We start from the raw sequence: 26454 nt of genomic DNA on the forward strand, positions 1-26454 counted from the left end.
CAAATTTCTTTTTTAAAGTGCAAGTCCTTAATTCTGCTTTTCTTAACTTGGTTTGAGCACACCGAGGTATTCCCTTATCTTGTTTGCCTCAGACTTCTCTGAAAACATCTGTTTTTACTTACACTGTTTCTTCTTCAAGCTTTCTGGGTGCTTTTAGTTCTTTCTCTTAACTAACACAGAATAACAAAGGTTAAAAGTGTTAGAATACACAATGGGTGCTTCGGTGACCGAAGTGGCCGTTCGCTCCCAATGCAGCCAGTGCCGTGCCGGGGGGTGGGGGGAGGGGAGGCGCGGTGCTGGCTGCATTGGGAGCGAACGGCTGCTTCAGGTGCCGAAGCACCCAACCCAGTGTGCATGATTCGAAAGCATATGTTCAGCATCCAACAGGGGCCATTGGAAGAGGTGTATATTTAGCATAGATAGATTAGGAATTTCCTAATATTTTTCAAATTGTCTCCTCCCGTGTTTTGATTGTCTCAAGTGGGGATTCCCTGCCCCTTTGAGCACACTTCCTCCCAGCTTGCCTCCAAAAAGTTCTAGTCATAATTCATTTACGGTCCTTCTCTGTTTGTATGTTTATCTATTTCGTTTATACCCGGCCTTTCTCCCCCAGTGGAGACACAAAAGGGCTTGCAAAATCCTCCTTTCCTGTAGGATGTGCTTCAAGTATTTAAAAGGCTGCCATATAGAGGATGGAGCGGAGTTGTTCTCTCTTGTCCCGGAGGGACGGACCAGAACCAATGGGATTAAATTAATTCAAAAGAAATTCCATCCAAACATCCAGAAGAAGTTCCTGACAGAGCGGTTTCTCAGTGGAACAGGCTTCCTTGGGAGGTGGTGGGTTCTCCATCTTTGGAAATTTTTAAACAGAGGCTGGATAGCCATCTGACGGAGAGGCTGATTCTGTGAAGGTTTAAGGGGGTGGCAGGTTACAGTGGATAAGCGATAGGGATGTGAATGTCCTGCATAATGCAGGGGGTTGGACTAGATGACCCATGAAATCCCTTCCATGATTCTATGATTCTACCCATGATGATCCCAATACGACTGGATATATGCAATCATCATTTCATGTGAAGAGTGCATGGCTCTCTTTGGTAGGCACCATTTTGTGTGCATGCACTGAAACTATACACACATAGAAAATATGAACCTTGCCCTTTTCATACCAAAGGCAAGTGCTGGTATCCTGGCATATCAGGAGAATCTTAGGAGCAGCCATGTCGATTCATGTGTATTTTTACAGATTCATGTGTGTGGGTTAGACTGCGAGACTATGTTTGGCCCAGGGTGCCCCAGCAAGTTTCTATAGCAGAGTAGGGATTCAAACATGTGTCTTCTGAAGAGAGGTGCCTTCAGAAGGGTGCAAAACGTATACAAATTCATTATATAAAGCCTGGTCTTCCTTTAGTCAATTATTTCTTTTCTAATCTTCATCATATTTCTGGCCAACACTATCTGCCCATATTGTCTGTGAGAAACAGAAGAACACCCTGCAATGTTTCATGCTAGTAGACACTGAACCATCGTAGTTAGAAATTAGTAGGAAACTTGCTATGAAATCTCCCCAATGTATTCTACACCTTAAGTGTGATGCTGTGCAGTTACTCCAGTTTGAGCCCATTGAATGGAAGAACTTCTAACAAAGTAACTCTGCATAGAACGGCACCATAAGGAACAGCCATTCTGAGGTGACATCATCGCCCCTTGCATTAGTCGCAGTTAAATTCCTCTCCTTGCAGGTAGATAGCTGCTGCTTTCTTACAGAGAAATGGGAAAGAGCTCAAAGTCATGTTAAAATAGGATGTTTCTATACTCAAAGAATGGTATTCACCAGTCAACTAAAAATGAGGACACATTTGCATTGGAGATGTGTAAATAGATTCTGCCCCAGAGCAACCTGTATATGAGAGTACATGGGCCACACTGCTACAAAAGTATAACTTTCAGCTCTATGGCAACATGGTATAAAGTGCAGCCTGCCTAAAAGGAAAACACATCAAAGATGCTGAAAAGATGCTGTACCATGCATCATTCCATTAAATTAGTGCTTTTATTACCAAACTTGTCTTGTTCTTTATCTTTAAATAGGAATTCTCCCTTTAACTTTATTATTCCATTCTCACAAGTGTTGCAGTCAGAATTATAATCAAGAACAAATAATTTTCTGTGGCCACTGACAAGAGCAAAGGTTCCAGCACCAGTTTGCCCCAGTCCGAATAGAAGGGCATAAATGTTGAGATGAAAAAAAATTATTGCATATGCCATGCTGCATGACACATTGCACACTCCCAGAATTGTACGGTCGTACTGCTGCACATCTAGTTGTGGCTTGCCAAATAGAGCTGCTCTTGGGACAAGCTCAGCTGGCCATAGACACATGCCCAGTTAGTCAATTCAGATTATATTACAGTAATATACTCTGTGCAAGCCAGTCTTTGATGGCTGTTCAGGTGTTCAACTCATTCCAAAGATGGTAGCAAGCCTTGGGTTTGCCACAGTGACCCTGCTGCTGTTTTGCTGCTGCACTGGTTCCCTGTTTCTAGGCTCAATTCAAATTGCTCTTTGTGATCATTAAATTCCTAACTGGCGAGGATAAACCCAGGTAAGGCCAATCTCATCAGATCTCAGAAACTAAGCAGGGTCGTTATTGGTTAGTATTTGGATGGGAGGCCTTCAAGGAAAATGGGGGTCATGATGCAGAGGCAGGCAATGGCAAATCATCTCTGAACATCTCTTGCCTGGTTACTAGACAATCCCATAATTGTAGAATCTCCTGGTGACACCACACATGCACACACACACGCACACACACACAATACAATACATAAATAAATATCTGCCCCTGAAGCTTCCTTATACCCTTTTTCATTGGGCCTTCCAGAAATAAGTGAAATATGTTTTATTCCAGAAACTCTTTGCTGGCTTTATCCCTTGACCTTGTGGTTTTAGATACGATCTGTAGGCCTTTAAAAACAGATCATGTAGATGTCCAAATGGAATAAATGAATTTTATTGAACACTGTTATGACAATTTTAAGTTAAGCAGTGGCTGGACAGATACTTATCATGGATGCATAACTATCTGTTCCGTATAATATATTTCTGGTAAGAGTTTGGAGGAGGAGCATGTCTCATGGCTTAAGTGTCACTCGGCGCTTAACACCCACTCAGGGCAGCTGTCTCACCCCTGAGTGTCTCCTCCTCCAATTGGCTTGCCTGTCTGTCTAGCAGCCAACCAATTGCCTTTTGCCCTCCATCCCTGACCATCCCTTCCACCCTTCACTTCCCTCCGAGACTCGGAGGCTGCAGATCCCTGCTGTGTCAGAGCTGCCCCTGCCAGTGAGTTCCGTACAGCCTGCAGCCTTTCCAGGTCCTGGGGGGAGGGAGAGGCCATCCACAGAGTTCTTCTACCCCCCCCCCCCAATCTAGTGCCTGGTGTATTCCTGAATGCAATGTGCTTGGCCCCTAATGATAAATAAAATGATTTGGGGGGGGGGGGGAATCAAGGACAAAATGTCCTAAAAACACCTTGAATAAAATTTCTGTGTATATTAATAAAGTAAACTATAATAGGATGAGGAGAAATGTAGAGATGTGATTTCTGATCATCATACAGAAGTGGAAAGAGTTAACATTAACATAGATCATATTCTAGCTGGAAACCTTCTATATGACCCCCTCCCATGCCAATGAGAGATAGATGGCATTATGGGCATTTTTAATATTTCAGTGGTTAATATTTAAATGGAGTATCAATGTTCAAAAGATATGTTCAAGATATATTATATCTTGTATTTATATCTATATCTATCTATATCTATCTATATCTATCTATCTATCTATACATATACATATACACATACACATACACATACACATATATAATAGATAAATAAATTCAGTAATTAAAATATAGTGTTTTCTTTCCCAATCCACTGTGTTCTTATATATTAAATAACCTGGATGATAAAAAGAAGGTTCTGCATAGGAACCATTTCAGAATATAGATTGCTTATAAATATTTCTCATCTTTGTATAATGTTCTTCAGCTATATTAAATATTTTTAAAGAATGTGTGAAATGTATTTCAGGGGTGGGGAGGATCACATATACCTCTAGCACATCAACAGTTCAGGGACTTCCTCTCAGTTATAGGGCTGAGGGTACCAATTATTTGCTAAATAACAAGCCGTTAGTAAAATAATCCTTGATGGTTGACAGAACCGTGTGTATAAGGCTTAATCCAAGCTACGGCTTGTGCTCTTTTGATTATTATCTGCCAAGCAGTCTTTATTTCATTTTTGTACATACGGATGCTTTTAGACATTGCATAGATTTCATTCATCCCTTACCACACACAAATCTTCCACATTTGAATTGCAGAATTCCATCCCCTGGGGGCTTTTGAGCAACAAACAGATTTTAAAATAAAAAACACTGAATTGCATCCGGAGCTTTTGTTTTTCACCCTAGTTCACAACAGTAGTTTACTTTCAAGTCAATCACAGTGCAGCTGTGGTAATTTCAGCTGATTGCTTCAGTACTGCTTCACAAGGTCTGCTGTAATGTAATGTGAATTCTCTTCTGAGACTGTTGATAACATAGAGGGAGGTAGGGCAGAGGGCACCAGGAATACCCGAGACATATGGTCGTGTAACAGTCAAACCAAAGGAAAGCAGCGCTGCCTTAAATCAACATATTGAGGCCAAAATGGCCTGAAGCCTGTATGAGACTCAGCATGTGAATGAAGACAAAAGAAGACAAGGCATTGCATCGGGTCCAAAGAGAGGTTTTGTGTGAACGAATTAATACTGAAATTACGTACCATTGCCGTTTCCCTGCAGAATACTGGAGGCCCGTCGTGGAGGCATAACTCAAATCTGATTGTCAGGCAGTTTCAGGGATTGGAAATTGCAAAGCAGGGGGATGGTGATACGTTTGCATATGTACACTTCATCAAATGGAATAGTTCCTCTATAAAGGGTTACAGAACACAGGAAATGTAATAGTCAAGCCTAGGGCCAAGATTCAAACCCACAATTACATTTTTTTGTTTTGTTTTATAAAAGCACTTTTGAAAAATATTTGAAAATTGAAGAACTGGGTAAGAATCATAAAATATCACTGGTGCTGTTAGCTAATTAGTTACGTATCTCAGAATTGCCTTGGATGCCCTAGGCTAGCCTAAACTTGGTGGATCCTGGAAACTGGCAGTATTTGGGCAGTATTTGGATGGGAGAACAGCAAGGAAGTCCAGGGTCACAACACAGACATCCATTCCTCACACATTGGATAATGCAGTTTCAATGTGCTTTTACAGCTGGATTTTCTGGTGCGAAACAAGAAAATCTACTTCTACAGTTCATTGAAAATGCATTATCCAATGTGTGCAGAATGTGCAAGAGGCAATAGCAAACCACCTCTCAATTTCCCTTGCTTTGAAAATCCTATGGGGTTGCCTTAAATCTTCTGCAATTTGATAGCAGTCTATGTCCCCCCAGCTCAGAATGGTCAGCAAATGTCTTTCAGTAAGTGTTGTAATTGTTGGGAAACAGTTTCTCTCTGACCTTGAAGAAGATCTACCTAGTACAGCCTTTCTCAACTTTTTTCCTGTTGAGAAACCTCTGAAACATCCTTCAGGTTTTTAGAAACCCTAGAAGAGGTTCAATTGTGCAGAATATGGTTAGGAGGCATAGCTGTGTTCATGCCCACCTGGGGCCCATCCCCTTCCACCCTCCCCAGGCCCATCTTTGGCTATTGGGGGGGGGGGGTTGACATGAATTTTCCTTTCAACCCAACTCAGTGAGGTAGACTAAGAGAAAGGGTATAGATAATCTAAGGTAACTTAGTGAACTTCATGACATACCGTAAGTACCCCAGATCACCTATGAGATGATTGAAGGTGAAATACAATTTCCATCTCTTGCAATTGATTTGGAAAACTTTGAAAACTTCTTGCAAAGTCTTAAGGCTAACTCAAATGCTGGGAGATCCATGACTGGAAATTAGCAGTGTCATTTTTAAAAATGTCTAATAACTCCTGTGTAAGCCTCTGATTTATATCACATCCATGGTGTGGGAGAAAAAGGGGGCTTATCCTGTCCATCCTATATGAAGTTGCTACTGGAAACTGATACAAAAACCCAGCCACACATGTTATCAGCCCTGGAAAGGAAAAATAAAAGGAAAAGTGCCTCTCCCCACCTCCTTTTCATAACTAAGGATCAAATGTTTTTGATTAGCAAAAGAATACAGGCATGGAAGAGTTCAATCTCTTCTCTGTCTTTGACATTGCCCTCATTTGCATTGCACTGGGCCATGCATGGTAGCCATTTGTTTTTGGAGAAGTATTTATTTTGCCTTCTAGTTGTTCACTGCTTCTCTGTATGTATTCTCCTGGTGAACACAGTGATTCGTTGATAGAACTGCCACTATCTAGAGAAGTAACTAAATATAAAACCAGTGGATTGCTCCAAGTTGGTCCAATGTCCTCTGCTTGGGAGTCTGTGTCCCTTTTCTTCCTGACAAAGGAAGTGAGTGACCTCGTCATTTCTGCAAAGTACACACAACTGACAAAGGAGTATGGCTGCTGACCACAAACTTCCCTTGCTAGATTATATTTCAAGATTTACCGAGAGGATAACATTTACCTGTAACCAACCAGCAAGCTGATGAAAACGTTCTCTGCAAAAAGGTACAAACCAGCTAATTATGTTGCTAGGATTATGTTGATTTCACATATAGCACTTGTGGGGGAGTGTGGAGAGCTTAAAGGTGGGATGCAGAGACATCTGAGCAGGGGCACCAGAGGTTTCAGATGGGGTGATGTTCCTCCTTCTCCCTGAAGTGAAATTTGACATGCTGCCGGAACAGACATCCAGGTGTCAAGTATGGAATACTAGATGTCACATCCTGGATATTTATGTCATCTTACTGCCCTGGAAGAATGGCGTTTTTGGTGTAGTGGTTAGGAGTGCGGACTTGTAATCTGGCATGCCAGGTTCGATTCTGCGCTCCCCCACATGCAACCAGCTGGGTGACCTTGGGCTCGCCACGGCACTGATAAAACTGTTCTGACCGGGCAGTGATATCAGTGCTCTCTCAGCCTCACCCACCCCACAGGGTGTCTGTTGTGGGGGGAGGAATGGGAAGGCGACTGTAAGCCGCTTTGAGCCTCCTTCGGGTAGGGAAAAGCGGCATATAAGAACCAACTCTTCTTCTTCTTCTTCTTCTAAGGTTGATATTCTGGTTTCATAACATATAGACAGAACAGCTATGATTCCCCAGCATCTGTTCTGGTCAATTTGAACTGATTTAATAAAAGATCAGGTCTCTTTACTCAGAAGGATTGAACTAGGAGCACATGCATGCCATCCTGAGGAGCTCTCTCACATGGATTTCTGCTATGTTGGCTCAGGAGGCCAACACTGCAAAACTAATATAAACACCACTATGAAGAATCACATGTACTGGAACTGCTGATCCTTGCCCTTCTTTGAATCGCTTTTCAGGGTGTGCACTCCAGAATTCTTGAGACCAAAATGCCTAATTTTGCTTGTCCAAAATGCTTGCCTAAATCCAAGACTCTTAACCCCACCCCCCAAAATCAGTGTGCTTTTTCTTGTTCATTACCAACATCAGGTGTCTGATTTTTCTTTGATTCTCTGATTTCTGCCCAGGCAGTGGCCTGGGCCAGGTGGCTCCCCTCCAGTGTAAGTCAGGCACAGGGCCTGGCAGATCTTTAAGTCTGGCTGGCTCCTTCTCCCTCCCTCCCTCCCTCCTTTGTGGAAGCAGGGCCCTTTTTCCCACCGCAAGTGGGATGCAAGGCCACTTCTTGTTCAAGACCCCATAGAACAGGACCCCTTGGTCCAATTCACTTGAAGTGAAGGAGTCTATAGGGGACAGGCAGCACCAGCTCCTCACCTGTTTTGGTGTCATCGGAATGAAAACAACTACTCCCTACTTCCCTCACACAGCAGAGCTGTGATTTTGGCCATCTCTTTCTCCCTTCCCTCTTTTGGGAGAGCAAAGCCATTTTTTCCCTCCCTAAGTAGGGTCATTGTCAATAGTCTGTAGAACTGGGCTCCTTTTGGATTTGGAGGCTGCATTTAAAGTCATAGAATCATAGAATCATAGAGGTGGAAGGGGCCATACAGGCCATCTAGTCCAACCCCCTGCTTAACGCAGGATCAGCCCAAAGCATCCTAAAGCATCCAATAAAAGTGTGTATCCAACCTTTGCTTGAAGACTGCCAGTGAGGGGGAGCTCACCACCTCCTTAAGCAGCCTATTCCACTGCTGAACGTAGCCTTCGTCATTAACTGTTATTGATCATCCATAGACTTGGTGAAGGCCATTTTAAAGCAATCCAAGCTAGCTGTTATAACTACATCTCAGTGCATTGCATTAGTTCATGCATTATATAAAAATGCAATTCATTTTGTATCTTTTGACTCTATTGCTCATCATCTTCCTTGGGTGCCTGCACATTAAGTTAGGGAGAGGACAAACAAGTTCTGTTGCTCCCTGGGAAACATAATTTGATGTATCTGCAAACTTCCAGTGAATTGCTTTATTGATTTGGAATGTGTATGTGGGTTTCATGCACACACACACATGCACACATACATATATACAATAACTGTTCTACCCCATTGACTTCCATATTTTGAGAGATGTTTTCTTTTATTAACACAAGTAACAATAATAATGTTAACATTTGCAATGAGACAGATTAGCTCCATTTTCTGAGACTGTGTAGTTTACAAACAGTGGGAGGAATTGCTTCTATTTTTAGGCAGCAAAAGCAAGTTTGACTTTATTTGCAGGTTTTGATATGATTGGCATCATTTCTGCATATATTTATTGATCGGTACATTGAGAGATGCTAGGAGTGTTTCATATTCATATTTCTGAAACATTTTTCACTGGGTCCATAAAAGGAAGACTGATTCGTTTTCTTGGCTGGCTGCATGCAACTTCTCAAGTAGGTTTCTAGCAGAAACACAATGACACATTTGCATTCTGATTGCTATGAATATTCACTTAAAAGCTACTATTTCAAGGAGCATTTCTGCTAGAATTGGCTGGGAGCATGAAGTAAAATAAAAGATGGCATGTAAATTCATGGAGCTCTTTTCCTCTCCCTGCATTTTTATAGCACCCAATTTCTTCCTCTGCAAAATTATACTTGGCCATTGATGGTAGGCATATAAATTTAAATTTAATCTCAGAAACAGAAAGAATTGTTTTCCTTACCTATGAGGTACTCAGTTATAGAATCCTTGCACAAGAGTAACTGCTATCAGAAACTTAACATCTCCAATAGAACTACCTGCAGGTTTTCCTCGGAAGTGATCTCATCATGCTCACATCACTGGTGGATTTTTAAATCCTCCCCCCGCTGCCACTTGGAGTGGTAGTAGGCAATGAGAATTTGGCAAGGGGGATCCCTACCAAGAATGTGTATTTGGCAACCCTAACTGAGCTCCAGACTACAGAATTCAGTTCCCCTGGAGAAAATTGCACCTTTGGAGTGTAGACTGTATCACATCCCCACCGAGCTTCCTCTACTTCTCAAACTCTGCCTTCTCCTAACATCAGCCCCTGAACCTCTTGAGGGTGGTATATAAATGTAAAATACATACATACATGCATACATACATGAATACAAACAGAAGGGCAATCCCCTTTCCCAATTACTAGTCTTCTCCTTTTATCCCAAGACCAGCCAGTAAAACCCTTACCAGTCTACTCTTTTACGAATGCTATTTTTTCCGTTTATGTTAAACACAAAACTTTCAGATGTTTCAGATGATTCAGATGATTGTTGTTACAGACCTTTCTTTTTAGTCTGCAAAACCTTCTCCAAGGCATGTAAAGCTGTTTGCAAGACCGTATATCTAGCTAGCAGTTGTTGCAAAGGGGAAGGCAGTTGAGAGCTTGTAAAAGTGGTCTGTTTTGAGCTCTCTGCTCAGGTTTTGCAAAGCTCAATAGGGACAAGAGTGGAATTTGCTGCTGCAGAAAATGGAAGATCAAGAACACTTTGCGCTGGGATGCTGGGATGCAAAAGATACTTCTTATTAGAACAGGTGGGTCACAGTAGATCTTCCAATGCTTTTTTGAATTAAAAAAATGTATCATCTGATGCAATCATTTCATCAATACACATGCTGGAACCAAATGAAAATGCAGCAGGGCAGATGGTTCTGAGATCTTAGTTGGGTGCTTTCTGTTCAGAAGCTAATTAGGTGTGGTGGATTAAACCAAGCACTGTCTGCCAGCCTTGGAGCATTAGTCTTTGAGAGAAAGTTGTGCTTTTTCATAAAAAGCAATCTCAAAAACAGTTTACTTCTTGCACAGAGAAATGCCCTTGCCAAGTGCAATTAAACAGCATAAGGTGTTACAGGAGTATCCTTGGAAAGGTGTTTCCCCCCTCTGTGCATACCAGTAAATACTTGTAAACAAAGGCTTCTGGATATAAAGTGAAATGAAGCTTTTTGGGTCTGCTGGAAGTTGGGGACAAATAAATAAAACTGAGAAATTATTAGGACATTTTCACGCATCTTGGAGAGTGAAACAGAACTCTTGTACATGTTGGATGGCACAGATGGAGCCAGTTTTCTTTCGGATGTGCTCCGGGAAAGCTGATTGGCTGCCTTTTATTTGGTCAACCTCACTAGTAACATGAATAAACCAATCTTCAATAGGCATGGAAGGAACCTATCTGGCTGGCCACATCTGCCATTTTTTGGGAAACAAAGTGGCAACTGCTCTCATGATTTTGAGATCCTCTCTTCTGAAGTCCTATGGACTGAAAAGTGTATGAGAACCAGTGTGGTGTAATGACCTCTAAATTTCGAGAATTTTGATTCCCCACTCCTCCACATTCAGCTGGGTAACCCTGGGCTAGTCACCATTCTCTTAGAGCTGTTTTCACAGAGCAGTTCTGTTAGAGCTCTCTAAGCCACACCTACCTCACTGGGTGTCTGTTGTGGAGAGAGGAAAGGAAGGCAATTGTAAGCCGCTTTGAAACTGGTATTAAAAACAGCTCGTCTTCTATGACAGAGGCCAACAGAGAAAAAAGACAAAGTTTGGGAAGACCAGCTGAGCTAGCCAATTAAAAACTCCTGAGACTCCCATTTCTGACGGTGCTGTGCAAAGCTACAGTGAAGCAGCTTGGTGTTACTCTCTCAAATGCCTGGCCTGAACCTCAGGGCACCTTAGTCATTGTTCTGGTGTCCCAGCTTAGCCACATCACTTGTATTCCAAGGAGGCATATAGTGAATTTAGGAGTGTGGGAAGCATCTACATGGGAGTGGTTTGGGAAATACATTCATTCTGCCTCGAGTTTTCTCCTTGTAGCAACACCATTGATGGGAGGGAGGGGTTCATCCTTAGCTGGGGCTGTCTGGCTGCTCTTTGGCCCCAGTTGCCCCCCCAGAGTAGCCTAAAATGAGCAGGATCTCTGAGGCAGGCTGGCCAATAATTCCTTAGAGGCAGATTAACCTCTCTTTGGCAGCTAGGCTATAAATAAAGAAATATCACTCTCCGACCCTGACTCAGTCATCTTTGCAAAATATCAACCCAGACCATATGTAGAACACAGAATCTCTTTCGCTCGGGTGTCGACAGGAGAATGTGGTCAGAAGGGAAATGCGTATCTACATGAAGGCATGTCCTTGCCCTTGAAGAAAGGGCCAGGCTTTTGGGTGGCGGGGGAAGTAAAATTCGTAAAATGTTTCAATGGGAAGCTTTGACCCTGCGAACAATATTGCTGCCTTATTAAGAAGCAGCAGCTTGTTGTAAGCTGGAGAAGATCAAGCTAACCTTAATCCTGGAGGATTGTGAACAAAATATAGGCTGGTTGACTACCCCAAAAGTGCTACATTCAGCAAAGCACACATTTCTGGACGGCTCAGCAGGTCAAAGAGCTTCAGTTTCTTAGGCTGTTAAATCCTTATAGATCCTTCACTTTCCTACATTACTTACACCTTTGCTCAGATGCTGCTTTTAACCTTGCTGGCTTGCAAAGCCCAGCAGCCTGTCTCTGTTTCACAGTGGATTTCAGAGGCAGTCCAATCTAGGCAAATTCCTGGGAAAGGGAGGCTGAGGATTCACGAGCAAGGCTGCAAACACAAAGCAGTGAAGACTGTCTTCCTACTGCAGTATCTGTGCCAACCCACAACAGGGCTGAATTCACCTACTGGGTGTACTTTACGTGAACAGTTGGCCTGTGAGCAGATGAGGTGCCATGGTTTTGTTGCACGTATGAAGTGACTGATGAGATTACCAAACAACCCCCCTGGGTGCGCACAGCAAGAAAAACTCCCCAGGGATGTGAGGAGAGCAAGAGGAGGGCATCCCTGGGGAGCAGACAGAATCCTCCAGCTGTCTTGGGAAGTCTTTTTTTGGTTCCACAGGAGGGAGGAAAACACACGTTTCACAAGCGTGGCTGAAGAGTCCCACGTCTGTCCCATATCTGCCGCATCTCTGATGGAAGCATGGAACAAAAGATGGGAAAGGATTCTTTATTTATCAAATGGCCGATGGAGAATAGCCAGGAGATCTGAGGATTGTCTGGCAGCCAGGCAAGGGACCTTCAGAGGCAGCTTGCCATTTTCCTCCCTCTGTGTCACGGTCCTTAGTATTCCTTGGATGAACTACCACCCAAGTCCTTGGAGATCTCCCACCAAATACAAGCCAGGGTCAGCCCTGCTTAGCTTTTCAGAGCTGATGATAATAATAATTATTGGATTTATTACCCATCGATCCCAGCAAGCTGGCTTGCAGTGGGTTACAACATTAAAAACCCCACAATACAATACAACCATCCCCAACTAAAACCGTTCTGAGTTTGATCACCAATTACCCCTCTCCCCACCCCTCTGTTTGACAGTACCCACGTTCGTAGCCTCAAAGGAAAAGATGCAATGGGAGGAGAGCCTGATGTCCTGGCTGAACTGGGGAGGGGCCCTCAGTCTTAGAAGAAGAAGAGTTGGTTCCTATATGATGCTTTTCTCTACCCGAAGGAGTCTCAAAGCTGCTTACAGTCGCCTTCCCTTTCCTCTCCCCACAACAGACACGCTGTGGGGTGGGTGAGGCTGAGAGAGCCCTGATGTTACTGCTCAGTCAGAACAGCTTTATCAGTGCTGTGGTGAGCCCAGGGTCTCCCAGCTGGCTGCATGTGGGGGAATGCAGAATTGAACCTGACTCGCCAGATTAGAAGTCTACATTCCTAACCACTACATCAAACTGGCTCTCTTATTGCCACCTGGCCTCAGTCAAATGCCTGGTGGAAGAGCTCCATTTTGCAGGCCCTGCAGAACTGCAGAAACTCTGTCAAAATCCTCAGTTCTTCCAGGAACTCAGTCCACTAGGACAGGGCCAGGACCAAAAAGACCCTGACCCTGGTTGAGGCCAGGTGTACTTCTCATGGGCTGGGAACCACTAGCAGATTCATACCCACTGAGTGCAAGGCTTTATGTGGGGCATAAGGTGATAGGAGGTCCCTCAGATATGTGGGGCCCAGACTGCAGATGGCCTTGAAGGTTAACACCAAAACCTTGAAGCTGATCTGGAACATATTTGTGAGCATGTGCAGCTGCCCTAGCACTGGCTGGATATGGGCCCTCCATGGTTTTCCAGTGGGGACCCTAGCAGCTGTATTCTGCACCAGCTGTAATGGGATTGGGATTGTTTTGTGCTATCCAGGGCCCATTCTGCACACAATAGATAGTGCACTTTCAATGCACTTTAAAAGTAGATTTTGCTGTTCTGCACAGGAAAATCCAGCTGCCAAAGCACATTGAAAGTGCATTATCTATTGTGTGTGGAATGGGCCCAGGTCAGGACCAATGGGAAAGAAAATAAGGACTTAATTGATGGATGTGCAGCTACAGGAACATGCCTGGGATAAATAGGATCAAGAGCTGATCTTGTTAGCAGTGATGAGCTCTGTGTTTAATGGAAAGGGTAGACAATTTATGCAAGAGGGTCTCCCTGAAAACATATTGTAAATCAGTAAACAAATCATATGTCTCAATGCATGATTATTTCATGTTTGGGCAATTAGATCTCCAGTCCAGTAGCATCTTAAGAGCCCAACAAGATTGTTGAGATACAAAGTTTGAAGAGTCAAAGATCTTGGAGGTCTCTAAGATGTTACCAGACTCGAACCTAGCTGCTCTGCTGTAGATCAACACAGCTACCCTCTGGAACTGGATGTTTTGGAAATTCCATACTTCCACTGGGGGACACTGAGGAGAGGCTCTCACTGTTCTGACCTCTAAGCAGAACTGAAAGGTGACTAACAACTGGACTTGGGGCCCAAAGGACTTGTGGGTGTCTGCCATTGGAGTGCAACACCATTCTGATCGTTCTTCCATTCTTCAACTGCCCAGAGAACATTTCTTTTATTTAAAAATTCATTTAAATTTGCTTCATTTGTAGAGGATTCATTTGCAGTAAAAGTGAGATAACTATCTATCTGTCTGTCTGTCTGTCTGTCCGTCCGTCCTACTATTTGATCTATCCATCTATCCATCACCACCACCACCACCACCATCATCCATCTAGAGGAGTAACAAGATAATGCATACAATAAGCAGTGAAATTGATTCCAACACTTCTCCCTTTAAAAAAGTGCTCTCCATTCCTTTGTACCACAGTGTTATTTCCTTAATAAAAATACCAGCCAGAACAATTCTGCTTTACACCATTTAAAGAATGACAGAAGTGTTTTTAATTGTATTTATTTAAAACTCTAGCAGAACAGCCAATTGTATTCATGAATACAACAGGCACTAGGTTCCCCCCCCTGCCCTGGGCAGGCCAGCTAAGGCTTGGAGAGGCCTAGGTGGGACTTTTTGGAGTGGGGGGGGAGTAGCATGGGGGGTAGTATTTGCTCCCTCTGCCACCCATTTTTGGGATGGGGGAAGGCACTGGTGGGCAGTCCACTCGTCTTCCCAGCACCATGGCAGCCCTATCAAGGCCTGGCAAGGCCGTGGCTGGAGCTGCTTGGGGTGACGGGAGCACTGGTGAGGGCTCCCCCCTCCCCCCTTCCCCAACCCCACAGTCCCAGGCCCTCCATCCTCCCTCCCAGCTCCTGCTTCCAGGGCTGGAGCTTCTTCCAAATGGAATAAGATGGAGGGGGTGTGACCAGGGGTGTGACATCCTTCCTGACAGGCTGTTCATTGGATGGACGGCCTATCAAGAATGGGATAGCTGGGACAGCCAACCTGTTTGGTTGTTAGTTGGTGAGTCCCAGCTCCTCCCAGCACCCTCTTACCATTTTATTTAGAGGTACCAATGTTTCCACCTAGGTGGTGAATGTCAAGGCATCATGGCACTGCAAATGGCTGCAGCTGCTGCTTAGCAGGTCAATTCTCCACCCCTCTTCTTTTAAAGGGTTGTAGCTGTTCACTCAGTCTAGATCAGGGGTGGCGAAACTGTGGCTCTCCAGATGTCCATGAGCCTCTCATAGTAATTGTAGTACATGGACATCTAGAGAGCCACATCTAGAGAACCTGGTCTAGATGCTACTCCAGAAAGGTGGGAGATGAATGGATGACTGTAGGAACAAGCTGACTGATGCTGAGTGTAAAGGTGGATAAAACACAAAGGTCACAGCTAGTATGGTGTACTGGCTAAGAATATCAGAGTCAAACTAGTATCTGGAAGACCCAGGTTCAAATCCCCACTCATGGTATGGAAGCGCCCTAAGTGACCTTGGGCCTGCCACATTTCCTCAACCTGGGTTACCTCGCAGGGTTGTTATGAGGATAAAATGGAGGAGAGAAGAATGATATAAGCTGCTTTGGATCCCCATTGGAGAGAAAAGTGGGACATAAATGAATTAAATAAATAAGCCCAGCACAGTTTAGACAACACACTACAGGCAGCACATAGAAAATAATAGCAAACTTACAAGAAAGAGCCCCTTTACTAGTTACATTACTTCCACCACTGAATTAAAATCTTTTTTTTTTTTTGCATTTTTATACCTGGATACCATGAGCACTGACCCATTTCAAATAGCTATGACTTTTGTGTCAGATAAACAGCTATGCCTCATAAAGAGGTGCCACTGCAATTCCATTACACAGAGCAAATCTCTATTAAATCACATCAGCCCGAAACATTCCATACTGATCTATTTTAATATGCTTAAAAGACACTCCAATCAGTGAAAGAGGAAGGGATTTCAAAGAAGTTGTTTGCACCTTGAAAATCTGCAGATTTGGTGAACGGGTTGGCATGCTGTTGTGGGTGACCAATCCCTGTTCCAACCCATCGTTATTTTGATTTCCCTCTGCTAATTAATATTTGCTCAGTAGCATAGCAGTAGCCCATTAAAGGAGCATCCACTTGGGTACCATTTAGTTTAGTTTCCTAAATGTGCCACTTACATCTTCTCTTTTTCAAGTGGAGATCAGGAAGTTCTCGTTCCCATTCTGCACAGTACAAGGGATGCCACCAAAACCAACCCCTGACAGGTTGCCATCCAAAGTCCAGGCAACAGCTCACCCTCCCAGACCTTTCCATCAGCCATATCAGTGATGGAGGCCTTTCCAAGGCTCTTGGCTTGCCTCCATGGCCTGGATTCCTCTATCCTCACACCTGGGCCTGCAGGATCAATGATATTGCACAAAGGATTTGGCTACTATTTGATGTGAAGAAATAGCACCAGGTGCCACACCTCCCCCCTCCCCCGCAGACCGGCTCTGGCTGCTGTTATGGCAAAGAAGGCCACTCTCTGAGCTGTTCCTCCTGGTAGATTTTGGAAGGGTGAGAGGACTCACTTGGCTTGGGTGAAGCATCTCTCCCATCTGCATAAGGATGGGCGATTTGCTGACCGCTTAGGGCTTCTGCAATGGGTCACAACCTCTGAACCCAATGCAGTGCCCAAGGAGCAATCTGGAATTTGAGGGTTAGGGCGCACCGCAAAACACGGGAGGCACGCCCTCCGAAACAGGAAGCTGCGACAGGAGCCCGTGGCCACCTCGCTAACTTCCCGCAAACTGCCCTGGCCCTGCGGAACAGCATCCTTTGGGTCGCACTGCTTGCAACGGCACTTAATTCCCGCTCGACCTCTTTTAGGGTCACCGACTCAGCGGCGGCAGCAGCGATGGGCGGGCAGAGAAGCGGCAGCTGGGCCGGTGCGAGGAGGCATTTCCCGGGTGCCCGAGATGGGGAGCCTCCGCGCTATTGGCCAGAGCCGGGTCCCCCCCCCCCCCACACACGCGCGGCAGCCCCCTGCAGCTGGGCCCATGGCTCACGACCTGGAGGCGGCGGCGGCGGGGGGCTACGATCGGGGGGGGGGGCTGGCAAACCAATGGCCGCGTGTCTGCGACGCCCCCTCCTCGTATTGGGGCAGGCCCCCGAGCGGGTCCCAGCCTCTGGAGCAAGGGGGCGGGGGCAGCCCGGGCTGGGCGAGGGGTCGCTGCCGTGACCGAGCCTCCCTCCCCGGCCAGACCTCCCGCGATCCTCCTTTACCTGCGAGCTCGGGCGACGACGAGGCGCATGGCGGCCGCCCCTCCCGCTCCCTCCTCCTCTTCCCGGCCGGGGAGGGTGTGGGGGGCGTGCTTGGGAGGGAGGGAGGGAGGGAGGGGGGGCTGGCGGCCTTTCCCGCGCTGGGGAAGGGGGGGGGGGCGCGGGGCGCTGCTGGGTCGGCGGGGGAGGCGATCCCTGGGCGTCCGTGGCGCTGCCGCCGCTCGGCTGCTCCCCTCCGAGCCGGCCGTGACGCAAGCAGAGCCTACTTAAAGGCGGCCGGGCGGCGGGCGGCGAGACACTGGAGGCGACCTCCGCCTGGGCTGCGCAGCGCCAGGCGATCGCCGCCCAGGCTGGCTCCCGGGAGCCGCCCTGCCTGCCAGGCCGCCGGGCCAGCCGAGTGGGGGCCTCCCTCCGCGGGGCGGGCGGCCCGGGCCGGGATCGCGCGCCTCCTCCTCCTCCGCCGCCGCCGCCGAGGGAGCGCCGCCGCCCGAGCCTTCGCCTCCCGATGAACCGCGATGGGGGAATGGACCATCCTAGAGAGACTCCTCGAAGCCGCCGTCCAGCAGCACTCCACTATGATAGGGAGGTAAGCCCGCCCGCCGGCATCCCGCGCTGCTTTTCGGCACCGCTGCGGCGGAGACCAGGCTCCAAGGCTCTGGCCGGCCCCTCCGCCAGGTTTCCGGGGAAGTCAGTCTCGCTCGTGTCAGCGGCCCTGGCCCCCCAGGAAGTGTCCTGGAGGAGGAGCGCCGTCGGAATTCTCTTTCCCGGAGCGCCCCCCCCTCCGCCCCCCTCCCGGGCAGGTCCCCCGGCGGGCGCCATCGATCCGAAAGTTGTTCCCGCGCGGACGGCTCTTCCGCGGCTGGTCCCGGAGTTCACTGCTGGTGCACCAGACTCCTTGAACCTCGACTCCAATCCCCGCTCACCCCCCCCCCCCCCCCGCCGGCTTGCTCGTTGACAAACAAAAGGCAAAGCCGCTGAACTGAACGCGAGCGGAAGATCTATCGAGAGGCTGGTCTTAGCGAAAAAAGAAAAGGAAAAAGAGTTATGTCTTTTTAAAAATGCCCGTATTTAATATATCTGGCTGCAGCCCACCCAAAGAAAGACAAAGGTAAAGTAAGGATAAACTAGCTCCCTCGGTTGGATGTCTTGCTTCCTCCCTGTGATTATTTACGATGGCGGATCGATATGCTGCCTGCGGTAGGAAAACGGCCCTGTCCTTTATCTGAGCTACTTCTCTTCTTGTCCTGAAGCGGAGGTTGAGACGGGAGACCCTCCACCCTGCCCCCCCCCCCCGTGCTGCTTCAAAGTGTGGCTGGGGTTGCCCTGGATAAGTCGAACTAAGACTTGTGCTCCCATAAACCAAGCAAGCCTTCCTGCCTATCTGCTGTTAGCATCTATCTGTGGAGAGGTAAGGATTCTGGTCAGGGCTCCCCAGGAAGTGTAGGACACGCCGTGAAACTGAATCAGCACTGGACAGCTCCCTTTAGCTCCATCGGAAACAGCCAGCCAGCCAGCCTTGTTTCCAAACTGAAGGAATTCAACGAATTGGCCATGCTAGATTAACCTGACCAAACTCGGTATCTATTCCAGACCTTCATGGATTAAAAACCAGCTCAAAAAGCATAGAGATCATGACCGTAAAAACGGTAGATAGAAAAAGAGCAGCAATGGGCTGGCCAGTGTTAAAATTGAACTATCTTTGCAAATAACAATGTCCTCACTTTTTTGGTGGGGCAGATATCAAGAGGTAAATGGCTTTTGGGAGGATATTTTCTGCAGCATCTCAGACAGGTAAAATGTGGAAGTTCACAAGTTGAGCGAGATTGAAGCATACACAGATTGCACGCAGAATTCTACTGATGCTGTACACAAAAGGTGGGTGGGTAGCACAGGCAGTATCAAACACCTGGCCAAATATTTGGGTAATGCTGTGAAATGGGATTTATAGTAGTGGCCAGTGCCGCCGGGCTCTCCTACCCTATGGCAATGAATTCTTTATGGTTCTCAGTGTTCTGCTCTGTCTTGTAGGATTCTGCTGACCGTGGTGGTGATCTTCAGGATCCTCATTGTGGCCATTGTAGGAGAAACTGTTTACGACGATGAACAGACTATGTTTGTATGCAACACTTTGCAGCCAGGCTGCAACCAGGCATGTTACGATCAAGCCTTTCCTATTTCTCACATTAGGTACTGGGTGTTTCAGATCATCATGGTGTGCACTCCAAGTCTCTGTTTCATAACATACTCTGTTCATCAATCGGCCAAGCAGAGGGAAAGGAGGTTTTCCACGGTCTTCCTCACTCTGGACAGAGACCAGGACTCCATGAAACGGGAAGACAGTAAGAAGATCAAGAACACCATTGTCAACGGGGTGCTGCAGAACACTGAGAACTCCACCAAGGAAGCTGAGCCCGACTGCCTGGAAGTGAAGGAAATCCCCAACCCGGCTATCCGAACCACCAAGTCCAAGATGAGGCGGCAAGAAGGCATCTCTCGGTTTTATATCATCCAAGTTGTCTTCAGGAATGCCCTGGAGATTGGGTTCTTGGTGGGCCAATATTTCCTGTATGGATTCAATGTCCCATCTATGTATGAGTGTGACCGGTACCCTTGCATTAAAGAAGTGGAATGCTATGTCTCCAGGCCCACGGAAAAAACAGTCTTCTTGGTCTTCATGTTTGCCGTTAGTGGCATTTGTGTGGTGCTCAACTTGGCTGAACTGAACCACTTGGGGTGGAGGAAAATCAAAATGGCTGTCAGGGGAGTCCAAGCAAAAAGGAAATCCATCTATGAAATCAGGAACAAGGACCTTCCACGAATGAGTGTGCCTAACTTTGGCAGGACTCAGTCGAGTGACTCAGCTTATGTGTGAGAGTGTGACATGGAAGCAGAATACTTGGCCAAGCACAACTGACCGTGCAGATGTTTAGTATTGGGGAAAGGACACTGCTGAAGTGATCATTTCCTCAGACCACCAAGAAAGCCATTAAGGTATGGATCTGCCCTTTCTGAATCAGACACAAAACAGAGTGCTAAAGAAGAGACTGATGAAGATGCAGTTATATTACACGCTCTGTCTGGCCTTACAGCACAGTTACTTCAATTTCTCCTAATGATCCAATACTGTCTTTTGACTTGGACAACTTTTTTGGGGGGGGGGCTGTCATTAGGATAAGTCTGTCTGCCCCACTGAGGGGAAGGTGCGCAGAATGCTATATTTACAATTTTCCAAGGGGGGCATTTATTGAGGGAAGGGTTGGGGAAGGGTGTTTCAGTAGTATACAAATGCAAGCATGTTTCTGAAAACAGGAGAGGGTTCAGCTGTCCAAGAATATGACCGCAAAGTCAGCCAGTAACATCCATGAGCTTTGGCTGATGGGTGCCTGACGTAATGCTGTCCGTCTGCATCACACAGTTGGTTACTGTGTAGGATGAGTTCTTTTCTATCATTGTTTTGTACAAAAACTACACAAAATTAGTGATGCTGAATATCATTTTGCCATTTTTTTTTGTGTTTGGCTGCCTGCTTACACCAGAGACCTTAATCATTATAATGCTAGTTCAGACTTACCAAATTAATAAATAACTTCCTAAAGAAATCACAACAGTTCCCTGCTACATGCATAAATGAGATGGAATGATCTGAAGTTCAGCCAAGTTACAGACTTTGAGGGTTTTAAAAATACATATACCAAAGGAGCAGAATTTATTGCTGTTAACTGTGAATATATGTCACCGCGTCTTTGCTCTTATATAAATAAGTGCCATACTTGAAGATAAAGCGTCTAACTTTGTATTTATTCAATGACTTGGCCAGGAATTCCACCCTGAAGCCACAGGGTTTGGTGTTTTCCTTTTGTTTTATTTATGGTTCCCCACCCCAGTTATTGAAGTGGTTTAAAAAGCATCAGAAAATTATATTGATAAATAAATGAATTGCCTTTTTGTAAAATAGAAAGTTAGCTTTCTTTTATAATAGACATATTATTAGCATTGGATTGTTATATGAAAAAGACATTTTATGGGTATCTGTCTAGAACATAGGAATTATTAATATTACAGCCTCTTTTATATATATTACCTGGATAACATCCAACACATTTGGATGTTCCAACAGTTATAAGGTTGTTTTGTTTTTTTACAATTACATGGTGCTATAGTATGGCAATGACTTTGGATAAGTCAGGGATGCAGCATGGTTCATAAAATGCAGGTTCTACTGTTTATCTCTGTGTGTGTGTTTGTGTGTGTGTGTGTGTATGTCAACACACACATTTTCTTTTGCTTCACCTTATTAATTTTTTCATCACAATGTGTGTCCTTCAGGGACAGACAAGTATGTTAAATGATTGGTCTTTCCAATAAGGTGATCTATAAATCTGTTTTGTCTGTGTGTGTTTCAAACATACTCTTTGTGATAATAGGAATGTATATACTGACATGAATGCCTGACTTTTAGAAACTGCAAACATAACTTGCTAATTGTAACTAGCTCGGTAAAATGTAGATCATAGATCCATAGTTCCTATTTAAATTAGGTATTTGTTCCAAAGTCCACTTAAATAAATGGTATTTGCCCACCACTAATATCACTATGACAAACTATCCTATAAATCATCGATTTAGAGGACACATTCAATTCAGTTGAATCCATCTCATCTTAGTAGGCTGCACAATCCAGCTTCTGCAGGAACTCAATAGGTATTCATGTCTGTACTTTGAGAGTCATGTTATTTTATTATATTTTTATTATATTATTTTATTTTATATTATTATTATCTGCTGCAAAGGCCATCAAAGTGGCTACATGTTTATCCATTATATGTCTTGCCTGCCCTTCCCTGAAGGCTCATTTAAAATGTACAACATAAAATGACATTATAAAACTATCAAAACCAGCCCCCTCCAAAATGTATTTCATTAAAACAATGTTCAGATTTTTTAAAAGTTAAAATATACACAAAACCTAAAACAAAACAATTGAAGATCACTGAGGGAATGCCAAATGAAGCAGAACAGTCTTCACCTAGTGAAGGAAGACAGCAACAGAAGGGGCAGATGAATCTCCCTGGGGAGAAAACTCCAGGGCTTTGGTGCCAGAAGGCCCTCTCATAAGTTGCCATCCACCTGACCTCAGGAGGTGGAGACACCCAAAGCCGTGACTCCAAAAATGACTGTAATGGTTGGGTAGATTCATAAGGGATTAGGCCGTTCTTCAGATATGTTGGTTCCAAACCATATAGGGCTTTGATAGTAAAGATTAACACCTTGAATTGTGTGTGAAAATGAACTGGAATCCCGTGCAGATAGGCCATGACTGGTGTGACGCAGTCCCTATGACTCCCTTGAGTCAATAGCTTGGCTGCAGTGTATTGTAACAGATGAAGTTTCCAAACACTTTTCTAGGGCAGCCCCATACAGAGCATACTGCAGTAATCTAATCTAGATGTAACCAGGGCATATACCACAGTGGCCAGATCTTTTCTGCAAGGGAGCTGAACAGCAGTTCCCATTTTGAAATGGAGAAAGGAAAATGAATGAGCGTCTCACTTTTTTTTCTGTTCTTGTTTCTGCTATCATATGCGTAGGGAATATGTGAATCTTGGTCACTGTCCCCAAGACATCAGGCTGTTCACAACATTAATATATTTTTGCATTGTTGGTCTTCTTGCAGTATACAGTGAAAACTGGTCTTCACTTTCCTTTACGTTTTGTTAATATCTACAAGGACACCCTTTCCCTGATTCAGAGAAGGATATAACCCTGGTTCAGGTTCATTGGATGTGCATCCAGATGTACGGTCTGAGTGTCATCCATCTGTACTGTATTGCTTTTAATGGGATGTGCATTTGCACGTACAATGGGATGTACATCTGTACTCACATTCTGGCACAATGTGTAACTTCACATAAGTAGAGGAATCTGATCACATAGACGGAGGAACCTGAGAATGGATTAAGCATGATTTAAAAGTTCAGAAGAATCCATCTCTAAAATATGGGAAGAAGTCTGAAATAAAAATGTTTAATTGTGATCTATGGAAATAAGGTTGTCCATCAGAATGTCCTGCTGTCATTGGTTACACATAAACGTGGCTTGCCTGTTTAAACAGACACGCTTCTATAATAAGTTTGCATTTATTTTGATGTATACACTCTGTTAATTTCCGAAATGGTAACTCATCAACTACTGTATTGTGCTTTACCCCTGTGTAATTCTTTTAGGAATATGATTTCAATTAGTGAAATATTTGTGAAATTCAGGGCATGCCTCTTATACCACTCTTGTTTACTGAGACAGCTACTTATATCAAAGAAAAACTATTAATGGTGTAGGAAGATTCAGTCCATGCCACAATGCAATAACTTTTACATCAGTGGGGTTTGTGCAGAAGTAGCACTTGCTGGATGAAATCAGGTCTAGCGCCCTGGACAGACTTGTCTGGCTGTAACATAAATTCCATTGAAACCAATGGATTCCAAAAGGTACAGCGCAGTTTAGGATTGTACATCCAAGCTATCATGATGCATGTTTGAATTCGCTGCTCCATTCAAATAATGACATATGTTTAGAATTGGGATCCCAGCCTACTGCTTCTGTTGTTCATCTCTTATATGTACTAGATAAAAGTGAGATGGACCAACACATTGCACAGTAAATTATTTGGGCTGCTTTGGAAACACGCCTTTATAAAAAAACAAATGGTTCAAAACTGGTTATTTACTCCTTACTCAGTTTAAAAAACAATGGTACTAACTTCCTCCATAAATATCAGGTAATAAATAACCATGGAACACGAATGTCACTTACAGAAGGCAAACATGGCAGCTACAGATCTCCACCTGCAATATAACAGGCTCCTAAAAATAACTAGGAAAAAGCACTTGTGGACAATCTGATTCTCATTTTATTCACCATTGGACTAACCTTGAACCCTTAGATGCAAATTAAATTATTATTAGTAATAGAAATAGTAATGGCAGCAGCAGTAGTGATAGTAGTCGAGGTAGTAATAACAGTAGTTAAAATAATAAATAAATGCACAATAAAACAATACGCTGCTTAAATTCACTGAGGTCAATTGAAAAGTACTTGTGGAATTCATTAATTCTGGATCATGCTCGAGATAAGTTTTTATGTACATATTCCATAGCGTTAGGTCTCTATCATAGGCTCCTGTTAGTATATGTAAAAATAATAATAATGGTGCAATGGCATGCCTTGAAACCTGTCCAATGATCTCTTTCAATGCTTTTAGTGAAAAGCACAACAAAAAGGTATATCCTATAAAAATGTCAGTGACTTTTTTCACTACTAAAGCTTTTATATATGAAACGCACTTCTTGTTTACTTGATTGGAAACATGCAAATGAATGGGAATAAAATGGAATATTGACACGAGCAATAGTGTTTGCCTGCATGGAATCTATGGTCTTGATCTTCATGGGAACATTTCTTTTTCATGTTAATTGTTTCACGGAAAAGACAAAAGCAAGCAACAAAAGAAAATCAATAACAGAAACGACGGCAAGCTGCAGTGTGGTTGGGAGGATGTCTGCAGGCTGTGGTTTGGACAGACAGGGGTAGTCAAACTGTGGCCCTCCAGATGTCCATGGACTACAATTCCCAGGAGCCCCTGCCAGCGAATGCTGGAGGGCCGCAGTTTGACTACCCCTGGACTATGCTTAATATCAAGTTTGAGAAGAAGAGCTGGTTTTTTAAACCCTACTTTTTACTCCCAGAAGTAAAAAGTCCCAAAACAGCTTACAAACACCTTTACCTTCCTGTGCCTACAACAGACACTCTGTGAGGTGTATGAGAACTGCTCTGCAAGAACAGCTCTAAGAGAACTGTGACTGGTGCAAGGTCAGCCAGCTGACTGCAGGTGGAGGAGTAGGGAATCAAGGCTGGTTCTCCAGATTAGAGTCTGCTGTTATTTAATCATTACACCATGCTGGTGCATGCATGCCTAGTAAGATCCGATCATGGTCAGATCCAAACCTGAATGTGGGGGGTAGGGATGGGTAGAGAATAAATGCCTGGGGGCAGGAAGAAGACAAACTCATGAAGCTGCCCTATGCTAAGTCAGACCAATGGTCTAGTAAGGTCAGTACTGTCTATCCTGAATGGTAGCAGCTCCCCAAACTCTCAAAGGTTTTTCACATCACCTGTTATCTAAAGTCTAAACCTTTTTTTTTTTTTAAAAAAGGAAATGCCCAGGATGCCACTTCACTTCTATGTGAAGCGGGGGATCTACTACAGAGCACAGCACCTCTAGGGAAGACAAAAGAGCACTTTTGCCTAGAGGTCTAAATAATCTGAGAGAATTGCTCCTGCAAATGGTTAAAGTCTTGGAGGTGAAAGTTCCATTAAACTCCATAGGATTGGCTTCTAAATAATATTTATTTATGACACCTCCTTTTCTTCTCAAAGAGATCCAAATAGTTTAATACTGCCATGCCAAGCTAAAAGTTCTCCATATCTGAATTTACCATGTTTTTAATCCAATCATGTATTTTAGCATTATATTTTATTTGTTCACCTACATCTGAGAGGCAAAACTTACAATAAATGATGAAAATCCTTATTTTTTTTTAAAAAAAGAATCAGTTTTGTAATTCATGAAAATTTGTAAAAGAAACAAAAACACTTCTTATTGAAGTGCTTTTAATATCTGACACAAATGTCTGTTGGCTATTAAAACACTAAGAGTTGTTTGTTTGAAAGCTAACTTTATTTGGCAGCCCATCAGTGTTGATGCTCATTTTGCCTTTAACTACAATTAAATGACAATGGTCAGAGTAGCCCTCTACCGCCTGATGACATTCTTTATGCCCAATATAATATGCTTTGAGCTTGAGAGCTGGCCAGAATTTCATTAAAATCTCTTGGGATGAAAAGTTATGATGAGGAAAAAAGGATTATGGAACATCGCAAGCAGTAAAGAGAGAAGATTCGG

General features: G+C 44.4%; 1 protein-coding gene and 1 long non-coding RNA gene across 3 annotated transcripts in view; one reads left to right on the forward strand and one right to left on the reverse strand.

The window, feature by feature from the left end:
• The window catches only part of LOC143830462 (uncharacterized), a 29490-nt gene extending 11829 nt beyond the window's left edge, over nt 1–17661 (reverse strand). The window contains exons 1-2 of the long non-coding RNA XR_013228460.1: nt 17499–17661; nt 4829–4977 (exon numbers count right to left, since the gene is read on the reverse strand). This is a non-coding gene — a long non-coding RNA (uncharacterized LOC143830462). The remainder of the gene's footprint in view (nt 1–4828; nt 4978–17498) is intronic.
• Nucleotides 17662–17946: 285 nt separating this feature from the next.
• On the forward strand, nt 17947–24891 carry GJD2 (gap junction protein delta 2). 2 transcript variants are annotated; one of them, XM_077322991.1, is made up of 2 exons: nt 17947–18081; nt 19683–24891. In XM_077322991.1, exons 1-2 carry the CDS (start codon nt 18011–18013, stop codon nt 20365–20367), a joined length of 756 nt encoding a protein of 251 aa, XP_077179106.1. In that variant the 5' UTR covers nt 17947–18010; the 3' UTR covers nt 20368–24891. The 2 variants fall into 2 exon arrangements, with proteins under 2 accessions (XP_077179106.1, XP_077179105.1); XM_077322990.1 differs by having other exon boundaries at nt 17948–18081; nt 19524–24891.
• Nucleotides 24892–26454: the final 1563 nt, after the last annotated feature.

The sequence above is a fragment of the Paroedura picta genome, chromosome 2 (assembly GCF_049243985.1).
Source record: "Paroedura picta isolate Pp20150507F chromosome 2, Ppicta_v3.0, whole genome shotgun sequence".
NCBI classification, from domain to species: Eukaryota; Metazoa; Chordata; class Lepidosauria; order Squamata; family Gekkonidae; genus Paroedura; species Paroedura picta.

Bases quoted from the DNA above. Each gene is read 5' to 3' on its own strand.
- GJD2 (XM_077322990.1), top strand. From the start codon at position 18,011: ATGGGGGAATGGACCATCCTAGAGAGACTCCTCGAAGCCGCCGTCCAG. The intron at 18,082-19,523 runs GTAAGCCCGCCC...TCTGTCTTGTAG, and splicing joins CACTCCACTATGATAGGGAG to GATTCTGCTGACCGTGGTGG.